This window comes from Taudactylus pleione, unplaced genomic scaffold, assembly GCF_031769625.1.
Source record: "Taudactylus pleione unplaced genomic scaffold, aTauple2 ptg000333l, whole genome shotgun sequence".
In the NCBI taxonomy this organism is placed as follows: Eukaryota; Metazoa; Chordata; class Amphibia; order Anura; family Myobatrachidae; genus Taudactylus; species Taudactylus pleione.
In genome coordinates, this window is record NW_028284734.1 from 10,237,332 (window position 1) to 10,255,830 (window position 18,499).

At 42.1% G+C, this 18,499-nt stretch overlaps 1 protein-coding gene across 2 annotated transcripts in view; it reads left to right on the forward strand.

Annotated features, from left to right (window-relative positions):
* The window catches only part of MSH3 (mutS homolog 3), a 324,355-nt gene that overhangs the window by 39,412 nt on the left and 266,444 nt on the right, over positions 1-18,499 (forward strand). For both annotated transcript variants that reach the window (XM_088443712.1, XM_088443713.1), the window contains exons 7-8: positions 7,802-7,947; positions 10,813-10,979. In XM_088443712.1, the coding sequence (XP_088299838.1) occupies positions 7,802-7,947; positions 10,813-10,979 (313 nt within the window). The remainder of the gene's footprint in view (positions 1-7,801; positions 7,948-10,812; positions 10,980-18,499) is intronic.

Sequence of the window (18,499 nt, forward strand, 5' to 3'; positions counted from 1 at the left end):
TAGTAATCGCCCCCTGGTAGTGCCCCCTGATAATGCCCCCTGTAGTCATCGCCCCCTGGTAGTGCCCCCTGTAGTCCCCCCCCCCCCCCTAGTAGAGAGAGACGTGAAAAGAATAAAAAAAAAATAAACACTTACCTTAAACTCCCGCTACTGGTCCCGCCGCTGTCCGCTCCTCCGGCCGCTTTGCATGGGAGAGACGTCGTCATGACGACGTGTCTCCCATCACCCACTGCGGGAGCCGGAAGATGGCTCCCGCAGTGGGAGCAGCAGCAGCCGCTGAGAGTCTGACAGACTCTCAGCGGCTGCTGATTACACCAAACACGCAGCTGCCGGCTCCGGCGGCTGTGTGTTTGGCAGTGTGTAGCGCTGACCGAACTCCGTCCGGTCAGTGCTACACTTGACTCGAGTATAAGCCGAGGGGGTACTTTTTCAGCACATTTTTTGTTCTGAAAAACTCGGCTTATACTCAAGTATATACGGTAATTAATAAAATCTGAACATAGAGTCAATTTATTATATTGAATACCACTATTGTCAAGTGTTGGTATCAACTAAACAAACTTGCCAGACAAAGAGCGCTAATGTCTAAATTATGACAATTTATTAATATCATAAAAATATTTGATTGCACATATGTATATAAAACATAAAAAATGAATTGAACATACATACAATAAATAAAGACACACCAAAAAATATTAAAACCAATCTGGTGAAAAATATATAGGTTGGCTTGAATGTATATATAAAACCAGAAGAAATACACCCCTGCAGTGGGTGTTTCTTGCCAAAAAAATATATATTGTGGTTAGTTATTTAGATAGCCATGTCTGTTCCAGCTCCACACAGCACTGATCAGGTATTAAAAACAAAGAATCCGTCCTTTCTCTCATACAAATGGAGATATTATTGTATATTGGCTCGGATCTAAAGCAGATGCAGTTCAGTCCACTTGAAATATATTGTCCTCTTATTGAGTATGAACATTAGTCATACGATGGAAACAATTTGAGTCTTTAATATATTGTAAATAGAGGACAGTCTATTTTATTACAGGTGGCAGAGTTAGCACAGTCCGTTCACCCCCACTTGTGCAGAGCACTAATGCTTACCGCCGGCCGGCTGATGTAAGACTCTGTGAATGTTAAGTCGTCCACGCTCATTAGATACCAGGATATGAGTAGTGGTTCCTCAAACTATGCATCCTGAATGGGGTTCGTGCCTGTCGTCTGTATTGCAATATTCAAGTCGCTGTTGGCAGCTGGAGCATAAGAGACCAAGTTGGTATATTGGAAGGAAACCCTTAGGCGTTTCTCCGCTCAAAAAAATGGCGGTTTCGTCAGAGGGTAAGTTTCCATCTGGTCCTGTGGATATTTTTAAACCTTGACCAGCCAATGAAAAGTTCATAGTAATTAAATAGCATCAGGATCACCTGTATAGGTGTGCCATAATCTTCCTTGATTCGTAGTTCAAATAGTAATTATAACATAAAATATATCACTCAACATTATTATTATATCTTCACAATAACATTTAAACATTATATATGAGATATTTGACATTATTATCACGTTAGTCAGCATCATACTTTTATTAAAAAATAGACAAGACATATGTTAAAGGGACTATATTTCTTTGCTTAGTAAGCACAGCTTCAGGTTAGCGCGGAGACAGAGCATCCATCTAGCATCGAACCGACCCAGGTTCAATTCCCGGTCACTACAGAACAATTTTATGGTTTCATATATAGAAAAATAATAATTTATTGACTTATTTTCTTATTTTGTATTCTTCTCTCGAATAAACAGAACATGAAGTAAAAGGACTGCATCTTTATTCACAATATGACTAGAGACTAGCTCATCCATCAATGTCCCAAATACAATTGACCAACCTCACAAAATGTAATAACATATTTGTACATAGACTATATATTAGATAATGATATTACTTGTGTTCCCAATCTTATAAAACAACCATGGGTGTTACGCTTTAATGTGTAGACGTAAAAAGGAAGGAAAATATATATGTATTAATTCTATCACAGCATGCAGTCCTATATGTCCAGATCCCATAATTGGTGAAGTTGAAATATGGTATATATTCTACGTATATCAATGTGTTGCATGCATCGCAGCAACATACCTATGGAAAAATGCATGTACCCCATATCTGTCCTAACCAGTCTTGTACACATAATGTATTTATAAATGGTGTAACCATGCTTCTAAAAAAGGACGACAATAGAGGAAATCCTATTATTCTCGATGATATGGATAGAGAAGGTATAGAAATGCTTAATGATCTACTCAGTGAGAGCAATTTGGTAGAAGAACCCACTCAGAAAATCTTTGATATCTCCAAGGGAGGGAAAACTTTCTCAAAGAAATCAGATTTCTATCCTTTACAGCACAGGAGTCCATTTATTGAAGCATTCTATAATAAAACATTAGGGGACTTTAGAAAGCTGTGTGAACATAGTGGAAAGGATATCAAATATAAACATAATCTAGGCAAACAAGAAAAACATGCTCTGTATAGTTTAAGAAATGATGATACTATCATAATTAAAAGTGCTGACAAAGGAGGAGGGACTGTAATACAGAACAGAGGATTACCTTCTCGAAGCATATAGGCAACTTTCTAATGATAAATTCTACAAACATTTACCAACGAATCCCACTCAGCAATATCTATTTGAATTAAAAGAATTGCTGAATTCAGCAGTGTATAAGGAAGCAATATCCAGAAAAGAATTCAATTATCTATTCAATATGTATCCAATCATTCCAACATACTATCATCTCCCTAAAATCCATAAGTCATTAGTAGCACCACCTGGACGTCCCATTATATCGGGCATACGGTCTCTGACTACGAATTTGTCAGAATTTGCAGATTTCTTTCTTCAAGTGCATGTCACCTCTCTGAAATCCTATATTAGAGATACTAAACAATTCTTGAATATGATAAACAATATCAAGTGGTGCTATGACTATTTATTAGTCACTTGTGATGTAGAATCACTGTATACTAACATTCCACACCAAGGAGGTATAGACGCATCAAAATTCTATTTACAACAAGACCCTAATATAGGAGAAATGAGACGTGAGTTTATTCTGGATTCTATGGATTTTATTTTATCACATAATTATTTTTTATTTGATAAACATTTTTATTTACAGACACATGGGACTGCCATGGGCACCAAGTTTGCCCCGAGTTTTGCTAATCTCTATATGGGACGCTTTGAAGACCTTATGATCTGGGACGGTCCATTCGGGGCAAACTTGGTGTACTATGGCAGATACATAGATGATTTATTTTTTGTTTGGAATGGTGATGGGAGATCTGTTAGTGATTTTATTAGTCATTTGAACACAAATTCTTTTGCTTAAGTTTACAAGTATATTTAGTAATTCTAGGATCAAAATAGAATTTTGATGCGTCTATACCTCCTTGGTGTGGAATGTTAGTATACAGTGATTCTACATCACAAGTGACTAATAAATAGTCATCGCACCACTTGATATTGTTTATCATATTCAAGAATTGTTTAGTATCCCTAATATAGGATTTCAGAGAGGTGACATGCACTTGAAGAAAAAAATCTGCAAATTCTGACAAATTCGTAGTCAGAGACCCTATGCCCGATATAATGGGACGTCCAGGTGGTGCTACTAATGACTTATGGATTTTAGGGAGATGATAGTATGTTGGAATGATTGGATACATATTGAATAGATAATTGAATTCTTTTCTGGATATTGCTTCCTTATACACTGCTGAATTCAGCAATTCTTTTAATTCAAATAGATATTGCTGAGTGGGATTCGTTGGTAAATGTTTGTAGAATTTATCATTAGAAAGTTGCCTATATGCTTCGAGAAGGTAATCCTCTCTGTTCTGTATTACAGTCCCTCCTCCTTTGTCAGCACTTTTAATTATGATAGTATCATCATTTCTTAAACTATACAGAGCATGTTTTTCTTGTTTGCCTAGATTATGTTTATATTTGATATCCTTTCCACTATGTTCACACAGCTTTCTAAAGTCCCCTAATGTTTTATTATAGAATGCTTCAATAAATGGACTCCTGTGCTGTAAAGGATAGAAATCTGATTTCTTTGAGAAAGTTTTCCCTCCCTTGGAGATATCAAAGATTTTCTGAGTGGGTTCTTCTACCAAATTGCTCTCACTGAGTAGATCATTAAGCATTTCTATACCTTCTCTATCCATATCATCGAGAATAATAGGATTTCCTCTATTGTCGTCCTTTTTTAGAAGCATGGTTACGCCATTTATAAATACATTATGTGTACAAGACTGGTTAGGACAGATATGGGGTACATGCATTTTTCCATAGGTATGTTGCTGCGATGCATGCAACACATTGATATACGTAGAATATATACCATATTTCAACTTCACCAATTATGGGATCTGGACATATAGGACTGCATGCTGTGATAGAATTAATACATATATATCTTCCTTCCTTTTTACGTCTACACATTAAAGCGTAACACCCATGGTTGTTTTATAAGATTGGGAACACAAGTAATATCATTATCTAATATATAGTCTATGTACAAATATGTTATAACATTTTGTGATGTTGGTCAATTGTATTTGGGACATTGATGGATGAGCTAGTCTCTAGTCATATTGTGAATAAAGATGCAGTCCTTTTACTTCATGTTCTGTTTATTCGAGAGAAGAATAATACAAAATAAGAAAATAAGTCAATAAATTATTATTTTTCTATATATGAAACCATAAAATTGTTCTGTAGTGACCGGGAATTGAACCTGGGTCGGTTCGATGCTAGATGGATGCTCTGTCTCCGCGCTAACCTGAAGCTGTGCTTACTAAGCAAAGAAATATAGTCCCTTTAACATATGTCTTGTCTATTTTTTAATAAAAGTATGATGCTGACTAACGTGATAATAATGTCAAATATCTCATATATAATGTTTAAATGTTATTGTGAAGATATAATAATAATGTTGAGTGATATATTTTATGTTATAATTACTATTTGAACTACGAATCAAGGAAGATTATGGCACACCTATACAGGTGATCCTGATGCTATTTAATTACTATGAACTTTTCATTGGCTGTTCAAGGTTTAAAAATATCCACAGGACCAGATGGAAACTTACCCTCTGACGAAACCGCCATTTTTTTGAGTGGAGAAACGCCTAAGGGTTTCCTTCCAATATACCAACTTGGTCTCTTATGCTCCAGCTGCCAACAGCGACTTGAATATTGCAATACAGACGACAGGCACGAACCCCATTCAGGATGCATAGTTTGAGGAACCACTACTCATTCACAGAGTCTTACATCAGCCGGCCGGCGGTAAGCATTAGTGCTCTGCACAAGTGGGGGTGAACGGACTGTGCTAACTCTGCCACTTGTAATAAAATAGACTGTCCTCTATTTACAATATATTAAAGACTCAAATTGTTTCCATCGTATGACTAATATTCATACTCAATACGAGGACAATATATTTCAAGTGGACTGAACTGCATCTGCTTTAGATCCTAGCCAATATACAATAATATCCCCATTTGTATGAGAGAAAGGACGGATTCTTTGTTTTTAATACCTGATCAGTGCTGTGTGGAGCTGGAACAGACATGGCTATCTAAATAACTAACCACAATATATATTTTTTTGGCAAGAAACTACCACTGCAGGGGTGTATTTCTTCTGGTTTTATATATACATTCAAGCCAACCTATATATTTTTCACCAGATTGGTTTTAATATTTTTTGGTGTGTCTTTATTTATTGTATGTATGTTCAATTCATTTTTTATGTTTTATATACATATGTGCAATCAAATATTTTTATGATATTAATAAATTGTCATAATTTAGACATTTAGCGCTCTTTGTCTGGCAAGTTTGTTTAGTTGATACCAACACTTGACAATAGTGGTATTCAATATAATAAATTGACACTATGTTCAGATTTTATTATTTGCATTAAGTGGGAATTACGGATATATTCCATATTAGGAGCAGCTATTTATATTACTCTATATTGATTCCAAAGTGTCAGCTATCATTAACTATTGTGAGCACCTGAATGTTATATTTTGTATTTTACAAAATATATTAATTTTTATATACGGTAATTGTAATAATTTGATTGGCTTTATTGTTCTATCCAAGTAATTTGTATTATTAACGAAACAAATAATTGTAAATGAGCTGTGGGGCTTGTTCAAAAATTTATATTAAAACATTACCATTAATTGGATTTCCTGGTGGTCAGTAAATAATAGATTTGCTAAAATGAGCCAACCCTAGTAAATGTGTTGGAGGCAACGTGCAGGTTTATGTGAGCCATATAGATGACTAGCCACTCAGGTAGAGCTTAGATATTTATTGTTTCCTTTTTCATCTCACCACTCCAGTAACACATTAATTCTTCACTTCTATAGTAATGCATCCCCTCCCGCACTTCTATAGTAAGACATTACCCTCCCTCACTTGAGTACTAACACATTCCACCCCCTTACCTCTGTAGTAACACATTTCCTCCCCCGCCTATTTTGTCACACATTTGATATTCCCCTCCCTCACGTGTGTAGAAATACAATTCCTCTATCACACCTGTAGTAACACATTCCCCTCTAACTGCTGCTGTAACACATTTTCCTCTCACCTCTGTAGTAACACATTACCCTCACTCACACATGTAGTGTCTTATTCCCCTCTCACCTCTAGAGTAACATATTACACATGTTCACCCCTGTAGTAACGCATTCACCTCCTTCGCCCGTGTTGTAACACATTCACTTCCCTCACCCCGTAGTAACACATTTAACATTCCCCTCTCTCACTTTGGTAGTAATACATTCCCATCCCTCACATGTATAGTGACACATTCCGCTCCCATACCTGTGTAGTAACAAATTCCCTACCCTCATCTCTAAAGTAACACATTTCCCACCCTCATCTGTGTAGTAACACATTCCCCTCACTCACCTCTATAGTTGCTGTTGTAACACATTTTCCTCTCTCACCTCTGTAGTAACACATTCCCTTCCCTCACTATTCAAATAGGGGAGCCACACCAACTGCCAGTGATGTTTGGCAGCACTTCGGGTGACAGTTGGTATTTACATATTGAACTGTGCTGCAGCCACTGTGAGACAGTCAGTCAGGACATTGCACAGGGGAAGGAGACAATTTTAGCCCTTTTCACAACCTTAGAGTTGAATTAGTGGGCACTGGAAGGAATATTCTCTTCAATTTTCATGTTTCTAGGTCCAGGGGTTTGGGCTGGGGCGTTGATGAGTCAGTCACTGAGTCAGGTCATTTGATTTTAAATAAATATATATAAGAGAGAGAGATATTGGTAAGGATTGAGTCCTATGATTAATGCAATGGTGAAGGCTTTTATTTTCTGAGCAAATATCATATTCCATGGGTATATTTCTTTTAGTTCGCTCATGCATAGTTTATTCATATTGACTATTAAATTTTTTGTGTTGTATGTACTGTATTTGCATCCTTTGTATATTGTTAATCTGCCACCCATGACCTACTGTTCAGGCGGGAGACTACTGGTTCTATCATGTGATCCTGTGTTAAAGGGCTCACGGGGGGTATGGGGTTCATTGTAGTGTACGGTAGTCTTGACAGTCTAATGTCTTCAGATGTAAAGTGTGATGGCACCTTAAGGAACCATGCACCAGTATAAGCAGTAACACTTTTTCCATAATAAAAACCATTTTCTTGCAAGCGGTATATTTACCTTAACTTTATCATACATGTGAACCCTTTATTAAATATGGATGATTCAGTTGAGGTTGAAACTGCAGTGACCGATGCCCCAAGCAGCTACCTTATGTGTTTATGTGAAAGTCCTGACAGATCTAAACATAAGAATTCTGATGACCTGGTCTTCGGCCTAGTGGTATGAATGTATTTTATACACTTAATTTCCCAGTTTTGTTTTTTCACAGGTTTGCAAGCGGATTGAGAATAACTTTGATTAGTTTAGTATAAGTCAACCTGCCCATATAAGCAGGTCGGTGCGTAAATAGGTAAAACAAAATTGGGATCAGCATCTTATTGGGTATATGTCAGATGTAGATCGATACTGCAGGAAATTTGGACAATGAATTACTGTCTATATAGAAAATTGGCACTGGCTAAAATTGCGCCTAAAGGCAGCTAGAGGTTGTACATTCACCCGGTGTTTATCCTCACCAGAATCAAACGTATACATACACTTTATTCGGATGGCATCCCCTTGCGCCTTAAATAACACTTAACAAGATAAGTGTTATTTTTTTTTTTTACAGAAGAAAAGTTGATCTCTTTGGACCGGAATTCTCCACAATATAATGGTTTATGACACAGGTTCTCAAACTCGGTCCTCAGGACCCCAAACAGTGCATGTTTTCCATGTCTCCACACTGAATCAAGTTAAATAATTAGCTCCACCTGTGGACCTTTTAAAATGTGTCAGCGAGTAATGAATACACCTGTGCACCTGCTAGGGGACCTGCAAAACGTGAACTGTGTGGGGGTCCTGAGGACCGAGTTTGAGAAACTGGTTTATTATAATGAAGATGTACTCTTGGACCATGAGACATGTAAAGATATAAATATACACAATCTAGTGGGGCAAAGTCATTTTGATTATTTGCTCAGTTCATATATATATTTTGCATAACACCTATTTCATATTGTTCAAAATCAGTATTGACATTGCAAATATGTACTGCCTTTCAACTATTAACAATACATATTTCTGCCAGCATATCTAAAATGTCCTAATTTTGGGCTGGTGCTGCATAATTAAAAATGTCAATGAGCAAGCATTAAAATTGCTACATCAGTCTTGCTACACTGTCAAAATAAGAATAATGCTCTGACTGCAGCACAGGATACAACTAATGGAGCGTACACACGGTCAGATTTGTCAGACTTGTCAGATTTGTCAGATGAACGACTGAACGATTAAACGATTTGGACGATTTGTCCAAAGTTTTGAACGATTTGAACGATTGAACGATTTTTGACTGCATTAAAATGAATGGAATCGTCCAAGTCTGACTGCAAACCCATCAGATGTCAGATATCGTTATCTGACAAACGGGAACGCGCATCGTTGATCGTCCATCGTTCAGGCATGTCAGATATGAACGATTTTCCATCAGATATGAACGACTGAACGATTTTTAAATCGTTATCGTCCATATCTGAAGAAAAAATCTGATCGTGTGTATGCACCATTATTGGTTAGTTTCATGCACATAATGGGCTTGATTGAGCAAAGCAACTGCACCACCCGTACACTGACACCTGTCCTATCTGGGATGTAGTCTGCATCCCGGCTTGCGGGATGCCGACAGTCTGAATCTCGGCACCAGTATCCCGACCGCCGGCATCCCGAAGGTAAGTATTAGGGGGAGGTTAGGGTTAGGTAGTGGGGTTAGGCATTAGAGGGAGGGTTCTGTCCGAGTTGGATCTTTGTGTACGCCTACCTCTGGGAAGCAGTCGGGAAGCCGACGGACAAAAACCCGACTGCCGGCTTCCCGACTGTCTTATCCCGGCGAATGTGTCTAATAACAGGCGTCGAAATCCCTACGCCTGTCATTAGACCTACGCCGGGTACCCGACACACGGCTTACCGATCGAAGGTAAGCCGGGCGTGGACAGCCGCGGAGGGGGGAAGGCGTTAGGTTAGGGGCTCGCTGGGAGGACTTAGGGTTAGGCTAGGGGAAGGGGAGGTTAGGGTTAGCCCCCCCAGGGAGACTTAGGTTTAGGCAGCGGGGAAGGGGGGGTTAGGTTTAGGCACTTGGGTGGGAGGTTAGGGTTAGGCACCCCTAAGGGAGGGGGAGGTTGGTAAATAGAAAATAAACTTACCTGTCGGGATCTTCACTGCCGGGCCTCCGCTGTCGGGATTTGAACAGAGGTAGGGAATCATACCAATTCCCTACCTCTGAATTGGCAGCAATTCCATAGACCAGCTCACAGCACACTTATGCTACATGCAAGCTTATGCTATATTATCATACATATTACCTATGCTTTAGTGCTTACCATAGCATGGGGTACTACACTTTATTCAGTATCAAAACTTAACAGTTTTGCATGTTCCTGTACCTTAAATTGGCAAAATTGAATGTAGGCTGATGTACATATAAATCATCATAGTTTACATTATTTTTTACATACAGATGTGTCGTCTTTGCTGCAGTCGCGTCAAACAGTCCCGTGAGCAGAGTGTTTTTGTTGCTGAAAATGTGTCAGTCGCAGTCACAGAGAAATGTAATCAGCAGAGTCTCCTGGGACATTCTAGTCGCATCACTTTGCGATTTTGACACATTTTCATCAAAAAAAGACGCCCAACGCTAGCAGAGCTCACTCCCACCAGGCATACCGCGCTGCTTGGCATATTGCGGCTAGTTGAGCAAGGACACATCTGTACAAATGTCATGGGCTGCATGAGTCACATAGAGGTCAGTGGTTCCTACAGTGATGGCTTAATAATCTGCCAAAATATGATTTTTCTGTTCAGTGCTTATTTTGAAAACATTCAAACTTTGCAAATTATACAGAGTCCTCTCCCCCCTATCGCCAAAGCTCTGAGATGTTACATTTGAGGGATACAAAGTACTAATGCAGTAGGGGTCATTGAGGAAACCACATCCTCATCAAATACATACAGATGTTAAATAATTCTCAACATACAAACATCATGCTTGATGCTCTAGTATAACTAGATGCCTTAGAATTGTGCATTTTCTATCCCCACTGTCTTGTACAGGCCATTCAGCCTTCTACAGGAGAAGTAATACATGACACCTTTCATGACTCGAAGTCCCGTTCTGAGTTGGAGACCAGAATATTATGTTTGCAGCCAGTGGAAATTCTGCTTCCCTCTGAGATTTCTGATGGAACGGAGAGGCTGATAAACAGTATAACATCTGCATGGTAAGTTTTAAATGATATACATGGAGTTATAGTTCAGCATAAGTCAAAGAGAGTTAAAATGGGCAAAAGACTGAGTAAATAGTATATATATATATATATATATATATATATATATATATATATCAGAAGAGAAATGCAGGTACACTAGGTGGCACTGTGCTACTATATACACTGTGGTAGATACATGTTACAATGCAGTTTCATATTTACATGTTTCAAGAAAAAAGATATTTATAGTTATGTTGTTTCCTTTAAATGCTACGAATGCAACAGTTTTTGTCCATTTTCCAGCGTTTGGGAGCAAATTGCTGATTATCATTTACTCCAATACGTTACCAAATTTTCATTCCAACCAATCAACTAGTTGGCTGGTTGGACAGATAATCTTTAGATGTGTGGCCAGCTTAAGTGTGTATGACTTATCAATTGGCTGCTCTGACAGCGGATCGAGCTGTTGACCTATCCGTCGTCTAAGTGTGTACCCAGCATTAGGCTGAAGGAGTAGTTGGATCTCTCTTGTATTGGAAACGCACAAAATTCACAAGTCACTGTAAAAAGGCCTTTATCTCAGCATTGGTACAGTAGGTTCACTTTAAGTGCTTGATTGTCTGTACTGTTCATTTGTGGAAAGATTACTTTCTTTGTGAGCTTCTGTTGTGAAGTGGGTGTATAACGAGCTTCCAAATGTGGGACGCAGTATAATTAACCTGCTACAATAAAAACATAGGCTGCTATCTGGCGTCAATTTTGTTTACTTGACAGTAACACTGAAAGGCAATAGTTTCTACAATTTTGAAATTTCTATAGTAAAGTGTTTTAAGAATAACACTCGAGGGGGGTAATTTACAAAAAATATTCATGTCTAAAAGATTGTCTTGGACTGCAGCTAATAGGTGCTTTACATAATGCAATTTCCTCACCAGTCTGCACAGACTCCCTGCGTGATCAATAAAGAGTTTGTTAGTCAAACATGGAAGGTTTGTACAAGGAAATAATGTCACATTTGGACAACCCCTTTGTTTGTTAAAACTTTTTTTTTCTTTTTTAGTTGTGTATATCTAAAGTCTGAGCATCTTACTGTATCCAGTCTGAATCTCCGGTTTGTTCAAGTGCACCCTATTTATTAGCCAATCAGGTTATCGGTATGTTCATACCAGCAGATGTGAGTGATGATTATGTGAGAACGAAGTAGTGACTTGTTCACCCCTGTGATTATGTTACTGAGGACAGAATTGCATGCAATTTTGGCCGTACCATAGTGCGAAGAGGGGGATTGGAGACAAACTTGAGGCCACAGCCTCAGGGTTATTTAGTAAAAGGCGCAGTGTCATCAATAGCACTTAGTTGTAATGTGATGCTTCTGTGGTATCAACAATCCGCTATATGATGAATAGAGGTACGGCATTAACAGGTACAACAACATATCACTGAATACTGCCACACTAGTAATAGAGCTGGTGATTTCGGCAGGTATCGTCTGAGCATGCTAGCAGCGATGCTGGGACCCAGACTGCACCCGGACGCACAGAGATGTCATGTAAGGCGATTCCTCACTTATGGGGAACCACGTTCAGCAATTCTTGCTTCCGGCATAGGAGACTCACCGGAAGCCGCTGCAGTCAGGACCTGGAGCCTCCGCATCTTTACTAGACCACCGGGGCCTTATCGTCTGAGGCCGGGGAGCGGCAGTAGACGCTTCTGCTGCCACAATGCCAGCGTACCCAGTTGGTTGATGCAGCTTAGGGGAGGCAGGCGCTCCTCTCTCGACCCAGACGTGGTCCCATCAAAGGTTTTTGCGCATCTGGGTCGCTCCTCCTACCCACCTCGTGTATATGAGACGCTCACAGTCCACTATCGGTGCGCTGCTGTAGTTGTTGGTCTCAGGAGGTTTTGGGGTCAGTCTCCCTGTATACCTTTCACATGGGTCAGGTTATGTAGTGCTCTTTCTACTTCAGGGTCCTTAGGATATCCACAGGATATCTTGGGATATAGGCTATGGCGGCAGACATCGGGCACCTCAGAGTTAATTTTTCAGCCTCCCAGGATGCACTGGGGTCCCTCTCCTATACCCTGCCCCCGAGCCAAAGCAAATCAGTTTCGTAGGTGCCCGGCTCGGAGTCGGATCACCTCTTCAGTGGGGGGTTGTTGGACAGCCCCTGAAGTTTCTTCCAGCAGCTTTTGCTACGATGATATGAGCGGGCAGCATGGACAGGCTAATTAGAGGTCCATGCTGCCACTCCTTTACCCCTTTTTCGCCTGCGCAAAACATTTTCGCCTGCGCGATACTTTTTCGCATGCGCGATACTTTTTTGCCAAAGCGATACTCTTTTGCCAAAGTGAGACCTTTTCAGAAATGCAAGGTATCGCGGGCTCAAAACTTTTATGTGTAAAGGATATTCTCCGGAATTCCCTTAGTCAGTGATAGCACAGGAATGTTAGCTGCAGGTTATCCATTCCTGTAGTTCATTACATGCCTAGTGAGTACTGCAACCTTGCCTATGTTCTCTCGAATGCTACATATCGCAAACTGGTACTTTGTTGGAAGTCCATATACTCCCTTACAGGGGGGGGGGGCTTCCAGACCAGCTATGACTAAGCTGGGTAGCCAAAGAATGGATGCTGGGCAGATGCCTTGGATCCATATATGTTAATGAAGCAGCCTTGGTTATAGGTCTCCTCACTTCTAGAATTTCCGTGGTGGCGCGCCGCTCCCTGTGGTGGCACTCATGGAGAGCTGATGCAGACTCCAAGAAAGGGTTGGAATGCTTACCCTTTAATGGTGAGGTCCTCTTTGGCCCTGTTCTGGGAAAAAATTGTGAGCACTTTGGCAGCAGCTAAATATGCGTGTCTGCCATCGACCCAGGTTCCTTCAGTGTCTGGGACTTTATCCTTTTGGCCATGTTTAGCCCAGGGTAAGTCCAGAGAACAGTCCGGGCCTCTCCCTGGGGGACCCCAGGGTGGGAGGCCGGCTTCTTCAGTTCGCCCAGTGCTGGTATCCGACTACTACAGACACTTGGGTTGGAGAAGTGGTCTCTCACAGGTACACCCTCTCCTTCCGCAGAAGGCCTACCAGCCAGTTTTTCACCACAAGCCTTCAGTCAGTTCAAGACAAGGCCCTGGAATTCCAGAAAGTAGGGCACTCTATGCTCCAAGAGGGGGTTATAGTGCCTATTTAGTTGCCTTTGAGAGGAACAGGGTTTTACACCCAATCCCTTTCTGGTTCTGACACCCAATGGGTCCTACCAGCCTATTCTTAACCTCAAGTCCCTCAACAAGTCTTTGAGGGTCCCTTGGTTCAGGATGGAGACACTGAGTTCCATCATATTGGCTATGGAGCCAGGGGATTTTATGGTGTCCTTGGACATTCAGGATGCCTACCTGAAGGTCCCAGTTGCTTTAGCTCACCAGCGGTTCCTCAGGTTCGCAGTGGTCATTCAACATTTCCAGTTTCAGGTACTGCCCTTTGGCCTTTCCACAGCACCTAGGGTGTTTACCAAGGCTATGGCAGCCCACCTGCGGATGCAGGGGTCCGCCTGTTACCCTATCTGGACGACCACCTGCACTTAGCAGGGTCTATGGGGGTACTTCAGGGCCATCTGCACCGAACAGTATCTGTGTTGCAGACTCATGGCTGACTGATAAACTGGAAGTGTTTCCTCACAGACAACGAAGGATCTTTATGACCAAGGAAAAGATCTCTGCTTTACAGGCAAAGATTCATATTTGTCTCCAGAGTCACCAAGTGTCCCTTCACTCGGCAATCAGGTTACTGGGGTCCATGGTGTCGAAGTTCACCATGGTAGAGTATGCCCAGTTTTCACTCCAGACCTCTGCAGAAGTTGATCTTCTCCAGATCGAATGGGTTGCCCCATTGGGTAAAGACACTAACCTGGTGCTTTCTCCAGAGGTACGGCTGTCTCTGGCCTGGTGGCTACAGACGTCCCACCTCCACAAGGGACGCCCCTTTTCAATCTCAGACTGGGTCCTCCTGACGACAGACGCCAGTCTCCGAGGTTGGGGGGCTGTGACAGGTCCACACTACTTTAGGGAAGGTGGCCGTCAGCAGAATCTGCTCTTCCAATCAACATATTGGTACTTCGAGCAGTATTCACAGCTCTTCAGCAAGCTAGACTAGTTCTTCATGGAAAACCCGTGCAGGTCCAGGCAGACTACGCCACCACAGTGGCTTACATAAACCGCCAAGGAGGAACCAGAAGTCAGGCGGCCCTGACACAGGTGTCCCGCATTCTGGCTTCGGCGGAGGGCAATCTCCCAGCTGTCTCGGCAGTGTTCATACCAGGAGTCCTCAACTAGGAAGCAGACTTCCTCAGCCGTCAGGACGTGCATCCAGGGGAATGGTCTCTGCACCAGGAGGTGTTTTAATTCCTAGTGAACAAGTGGGCCCTTCCAGAGAATAAACCTTATGGCATCCTGACAAGACAACAAGCTGTCTATGTACGGGTCAAGAACAGGAGACGAGAAGGCTCTTCTGGTAGACGCTCTGTCAGTTTGGTGGACCTTCCAGTTTGCGTACCTCTTCCCTCCGTTCTCCCTTCTTCCTCGAGTACTTCAGAAGTTCAAGCAAGGAGGAGTACGCTCCTGTTGATGGCTCTAGCGTGGCCCAGCGGTCACTGGTACTGAGATCTTTGGAGTCTCTCCATAGACACTCCGATGCTGTTGCCTCAACGTCCGGACCTATTGTCTCAAGGTCTTTGCCATTGCCCGGACCTGGGTCATCTGTCTTTGACGGCGTGGTTGTTGAGACAGCCCTTTTTAAGGTTCAGGGGTTTTTCCGGCTCTGTAGTTAACACCATGCTGAGAGCTTGGAAGCCTGCTTCTGCAAGAATTTACCACAGAGTGTGGCAATCTTTCTTTGAATGGTGTCAACCTAGAGGCTGTTATCCTCAGGTGTTTAGGATATCCAGGGTTTTGGCTTTCCTACAGGTGGGCTTCGATCACGTTCTTCGCCTTGTCTCCCTAAAACGGGCAGGTTTCTGCCCTATCAGTGTGGTTTCAGCGTAGGATTGCTACCCTTCCTGATGTCCGCACTTTTATGCAAGGTGTACTTCGTATTTAGCCTCCCTTTGTTCCACCAATGGCTCCTTGGGATTTGGCTGTGGTCCTGAGGGCTCTCCAAGGACAGCCGTTTGAACCACTGGGCTCAGTGGATTTAAAATGGCTTACAGCTCAGACTGTTTCTTCTGGCCATTGCTTCGGCATTTGGGGGCTCTCTCATGTCGCCCTCCCTTTCTGATTTTTCATAGAGATAGGGAAGTGCTTCGCACTCGCCCTGGTTTCTTAACTAAGGTGGTATCTAGTTTCCACATTAATGAGGAAATTATAGTACCGGCCTTTCATTCCCCAGACCTATCAGCTGGTGAGGCCTCCTTGGATGTGGTACGTGCTCTAAGGATTTATGTTGACCGTGCCAATTCATTTCAGAAGTCGAACTCTTTGTTTGTCCTCTATGGTTTCCGTAAGAAGGGTTGGCCTGTCACTAAGCAGACTTTGGCAGGGTGGATTCGCATGGCAATTTCTGAGGCTTACATTCATGAGGGCTTTCCTGTACCATCCTCTGTTGAAGCTCATTCTACTCGGTCTGTGGGTCCTTCGTGGGCAGCTCGTCGTGGTGCCTCTGCTGTTCAGCTCTGCAAGGCAGCCACGTGGTCTTCTGTCCATACCTTTGTGAGATATTATGCATTTGATACCTAAAGCCTCTCAGGATGCTTCTTTTGGGTGTTGTCTGTTATAAAGAGCCACCTCACCAGTCCAGTATACCAGTCCCTGTACAAGAGCCATCTTGGGTGTCTTCCTTGTCTCAGGTATGACACAGTTTGTAGATCGTATGGCTACTCCCATAATGCCTCCTTGTATGGGGTACCCACAGCATGCTATGTTTACACCTCCTATACATCCTTCCTGGATGGATGCTTATGCCCACTCAAGTCAGAGTATGGCAAAGTCATCGTTTGCAAGCAGACCAGTAGTTACTAAGGTGCCTAAATGCAAGTTATCTTTTTATCAGTCTGCTCAGCATACGGATTCAGATGCATCATCAGACGAATCAGATGATGCGCAGGGTTCTTCTCCATGGTCTAGCTCGGGAGAGGAGGACCATCCGTCCTCAGTGGATTTTTTTCCTTTAGTGAGGGCGGTTAAATCAATCCTAGATATTCAGGATGATGGGATGAGCTCCTAGTAAGAAGGCTCCAGTGTTTAAACACCAGAGGGTGGTCAAAATGGAGTTTCCCAAATCTGAGAAGCTCACTGAGCTTATGGAAGAGGCATGGGGAAACCCGGATAAATGGTTTTATGTTCATAAAAGATTAACATCGTTGTATCCTTTTCCAGCTTCTGAAGGTACTAAGTGGAAGGTACCTCCTACTGTGGGCGGTCATGTGACGTACTTAGTCAGAAATGCTATGTTGCCAATTGCGTCAGCATCTTCTCAATGATTCTACAGATAGGAAAATTTAAACATGTCTTAAGGCAATATTTTCAACATCGGAACCGCTACTCGACTATGTCTGGAGCCTGGGTAGCCAAATCTGTTGAGGAATGGACGAGGGCATTGGAGGACTTGCTACCAGAGAACAGATGAAGTATATCTCCAACATACGGGAAGGGGCCTTCTATTTGGGAGGAGCTGGACTAGATGCTGGAATTTTAGCCTCTAAAGCATCAGCAGCGTCAAGAATCCTATGGTTAAGATCCTGGAAAGCTGATACAGGATCAAAGAAGGCTCTGGAAACTTTACCTTTTTATGGAAATATACTCTAGCTACTCTGGCAGCTTCAAAATCTGCAGGTCTGCAATCTACGGCTACATTGAAGTCTAGGCAGTTTTCTTTTCTGTCTTTTCATCCTCAGGAAGTCTAGTTTTCGCAGGATAACCAGGCAACAAACTAAGTGGTTTGGGCCGCCAGATGTCCGCTTCTAAGCCGGATGACAAACCCTCGACCTCATGGGACAGGCCTCCTCCTGGGGGATCTCAGGGTGGGGGGCTGACAACTTCAGTTTGCGGATTGCTGGCAACAATTAACAACAGATGCCTGGGTCTCTCAGGGGTATGCTCTCACTTTCCGGAGGCATCCTCCCCAGAAGTTTTTTTGCTCAATTCCTCCATCAGATGCAGTAAAGGTGGCCCTTCAGGAGGCCATTCACTCCCTGCTGCAGGCAGGGGTAATAATACTGGTTCCTGTGTTACAACAAGGAAGGGGTTATTATCCCAATCTATTTTTGGTTCAGAAACCGAATGGGTCTCATCGTCCTATTCTAAATCTAAAAACTCTCAACAAACTTTATCCGGGTACCCAAGTTCCATATGGAATCTCTCCGGTCAATTATTTTGCCAATGGAACCTGGGGATTTTATGATTTTCCTGGACATTCAGGATGCATATCTGCATGTTCCCATTACGCCATCCCACCAGCAATTTCTATGGTTTGCTGTTCTACAGCAACATTACCAAATCCAGATGCTGCCCTTTGGCTTATCAACAGCCCCTTGGGTATTTACCAA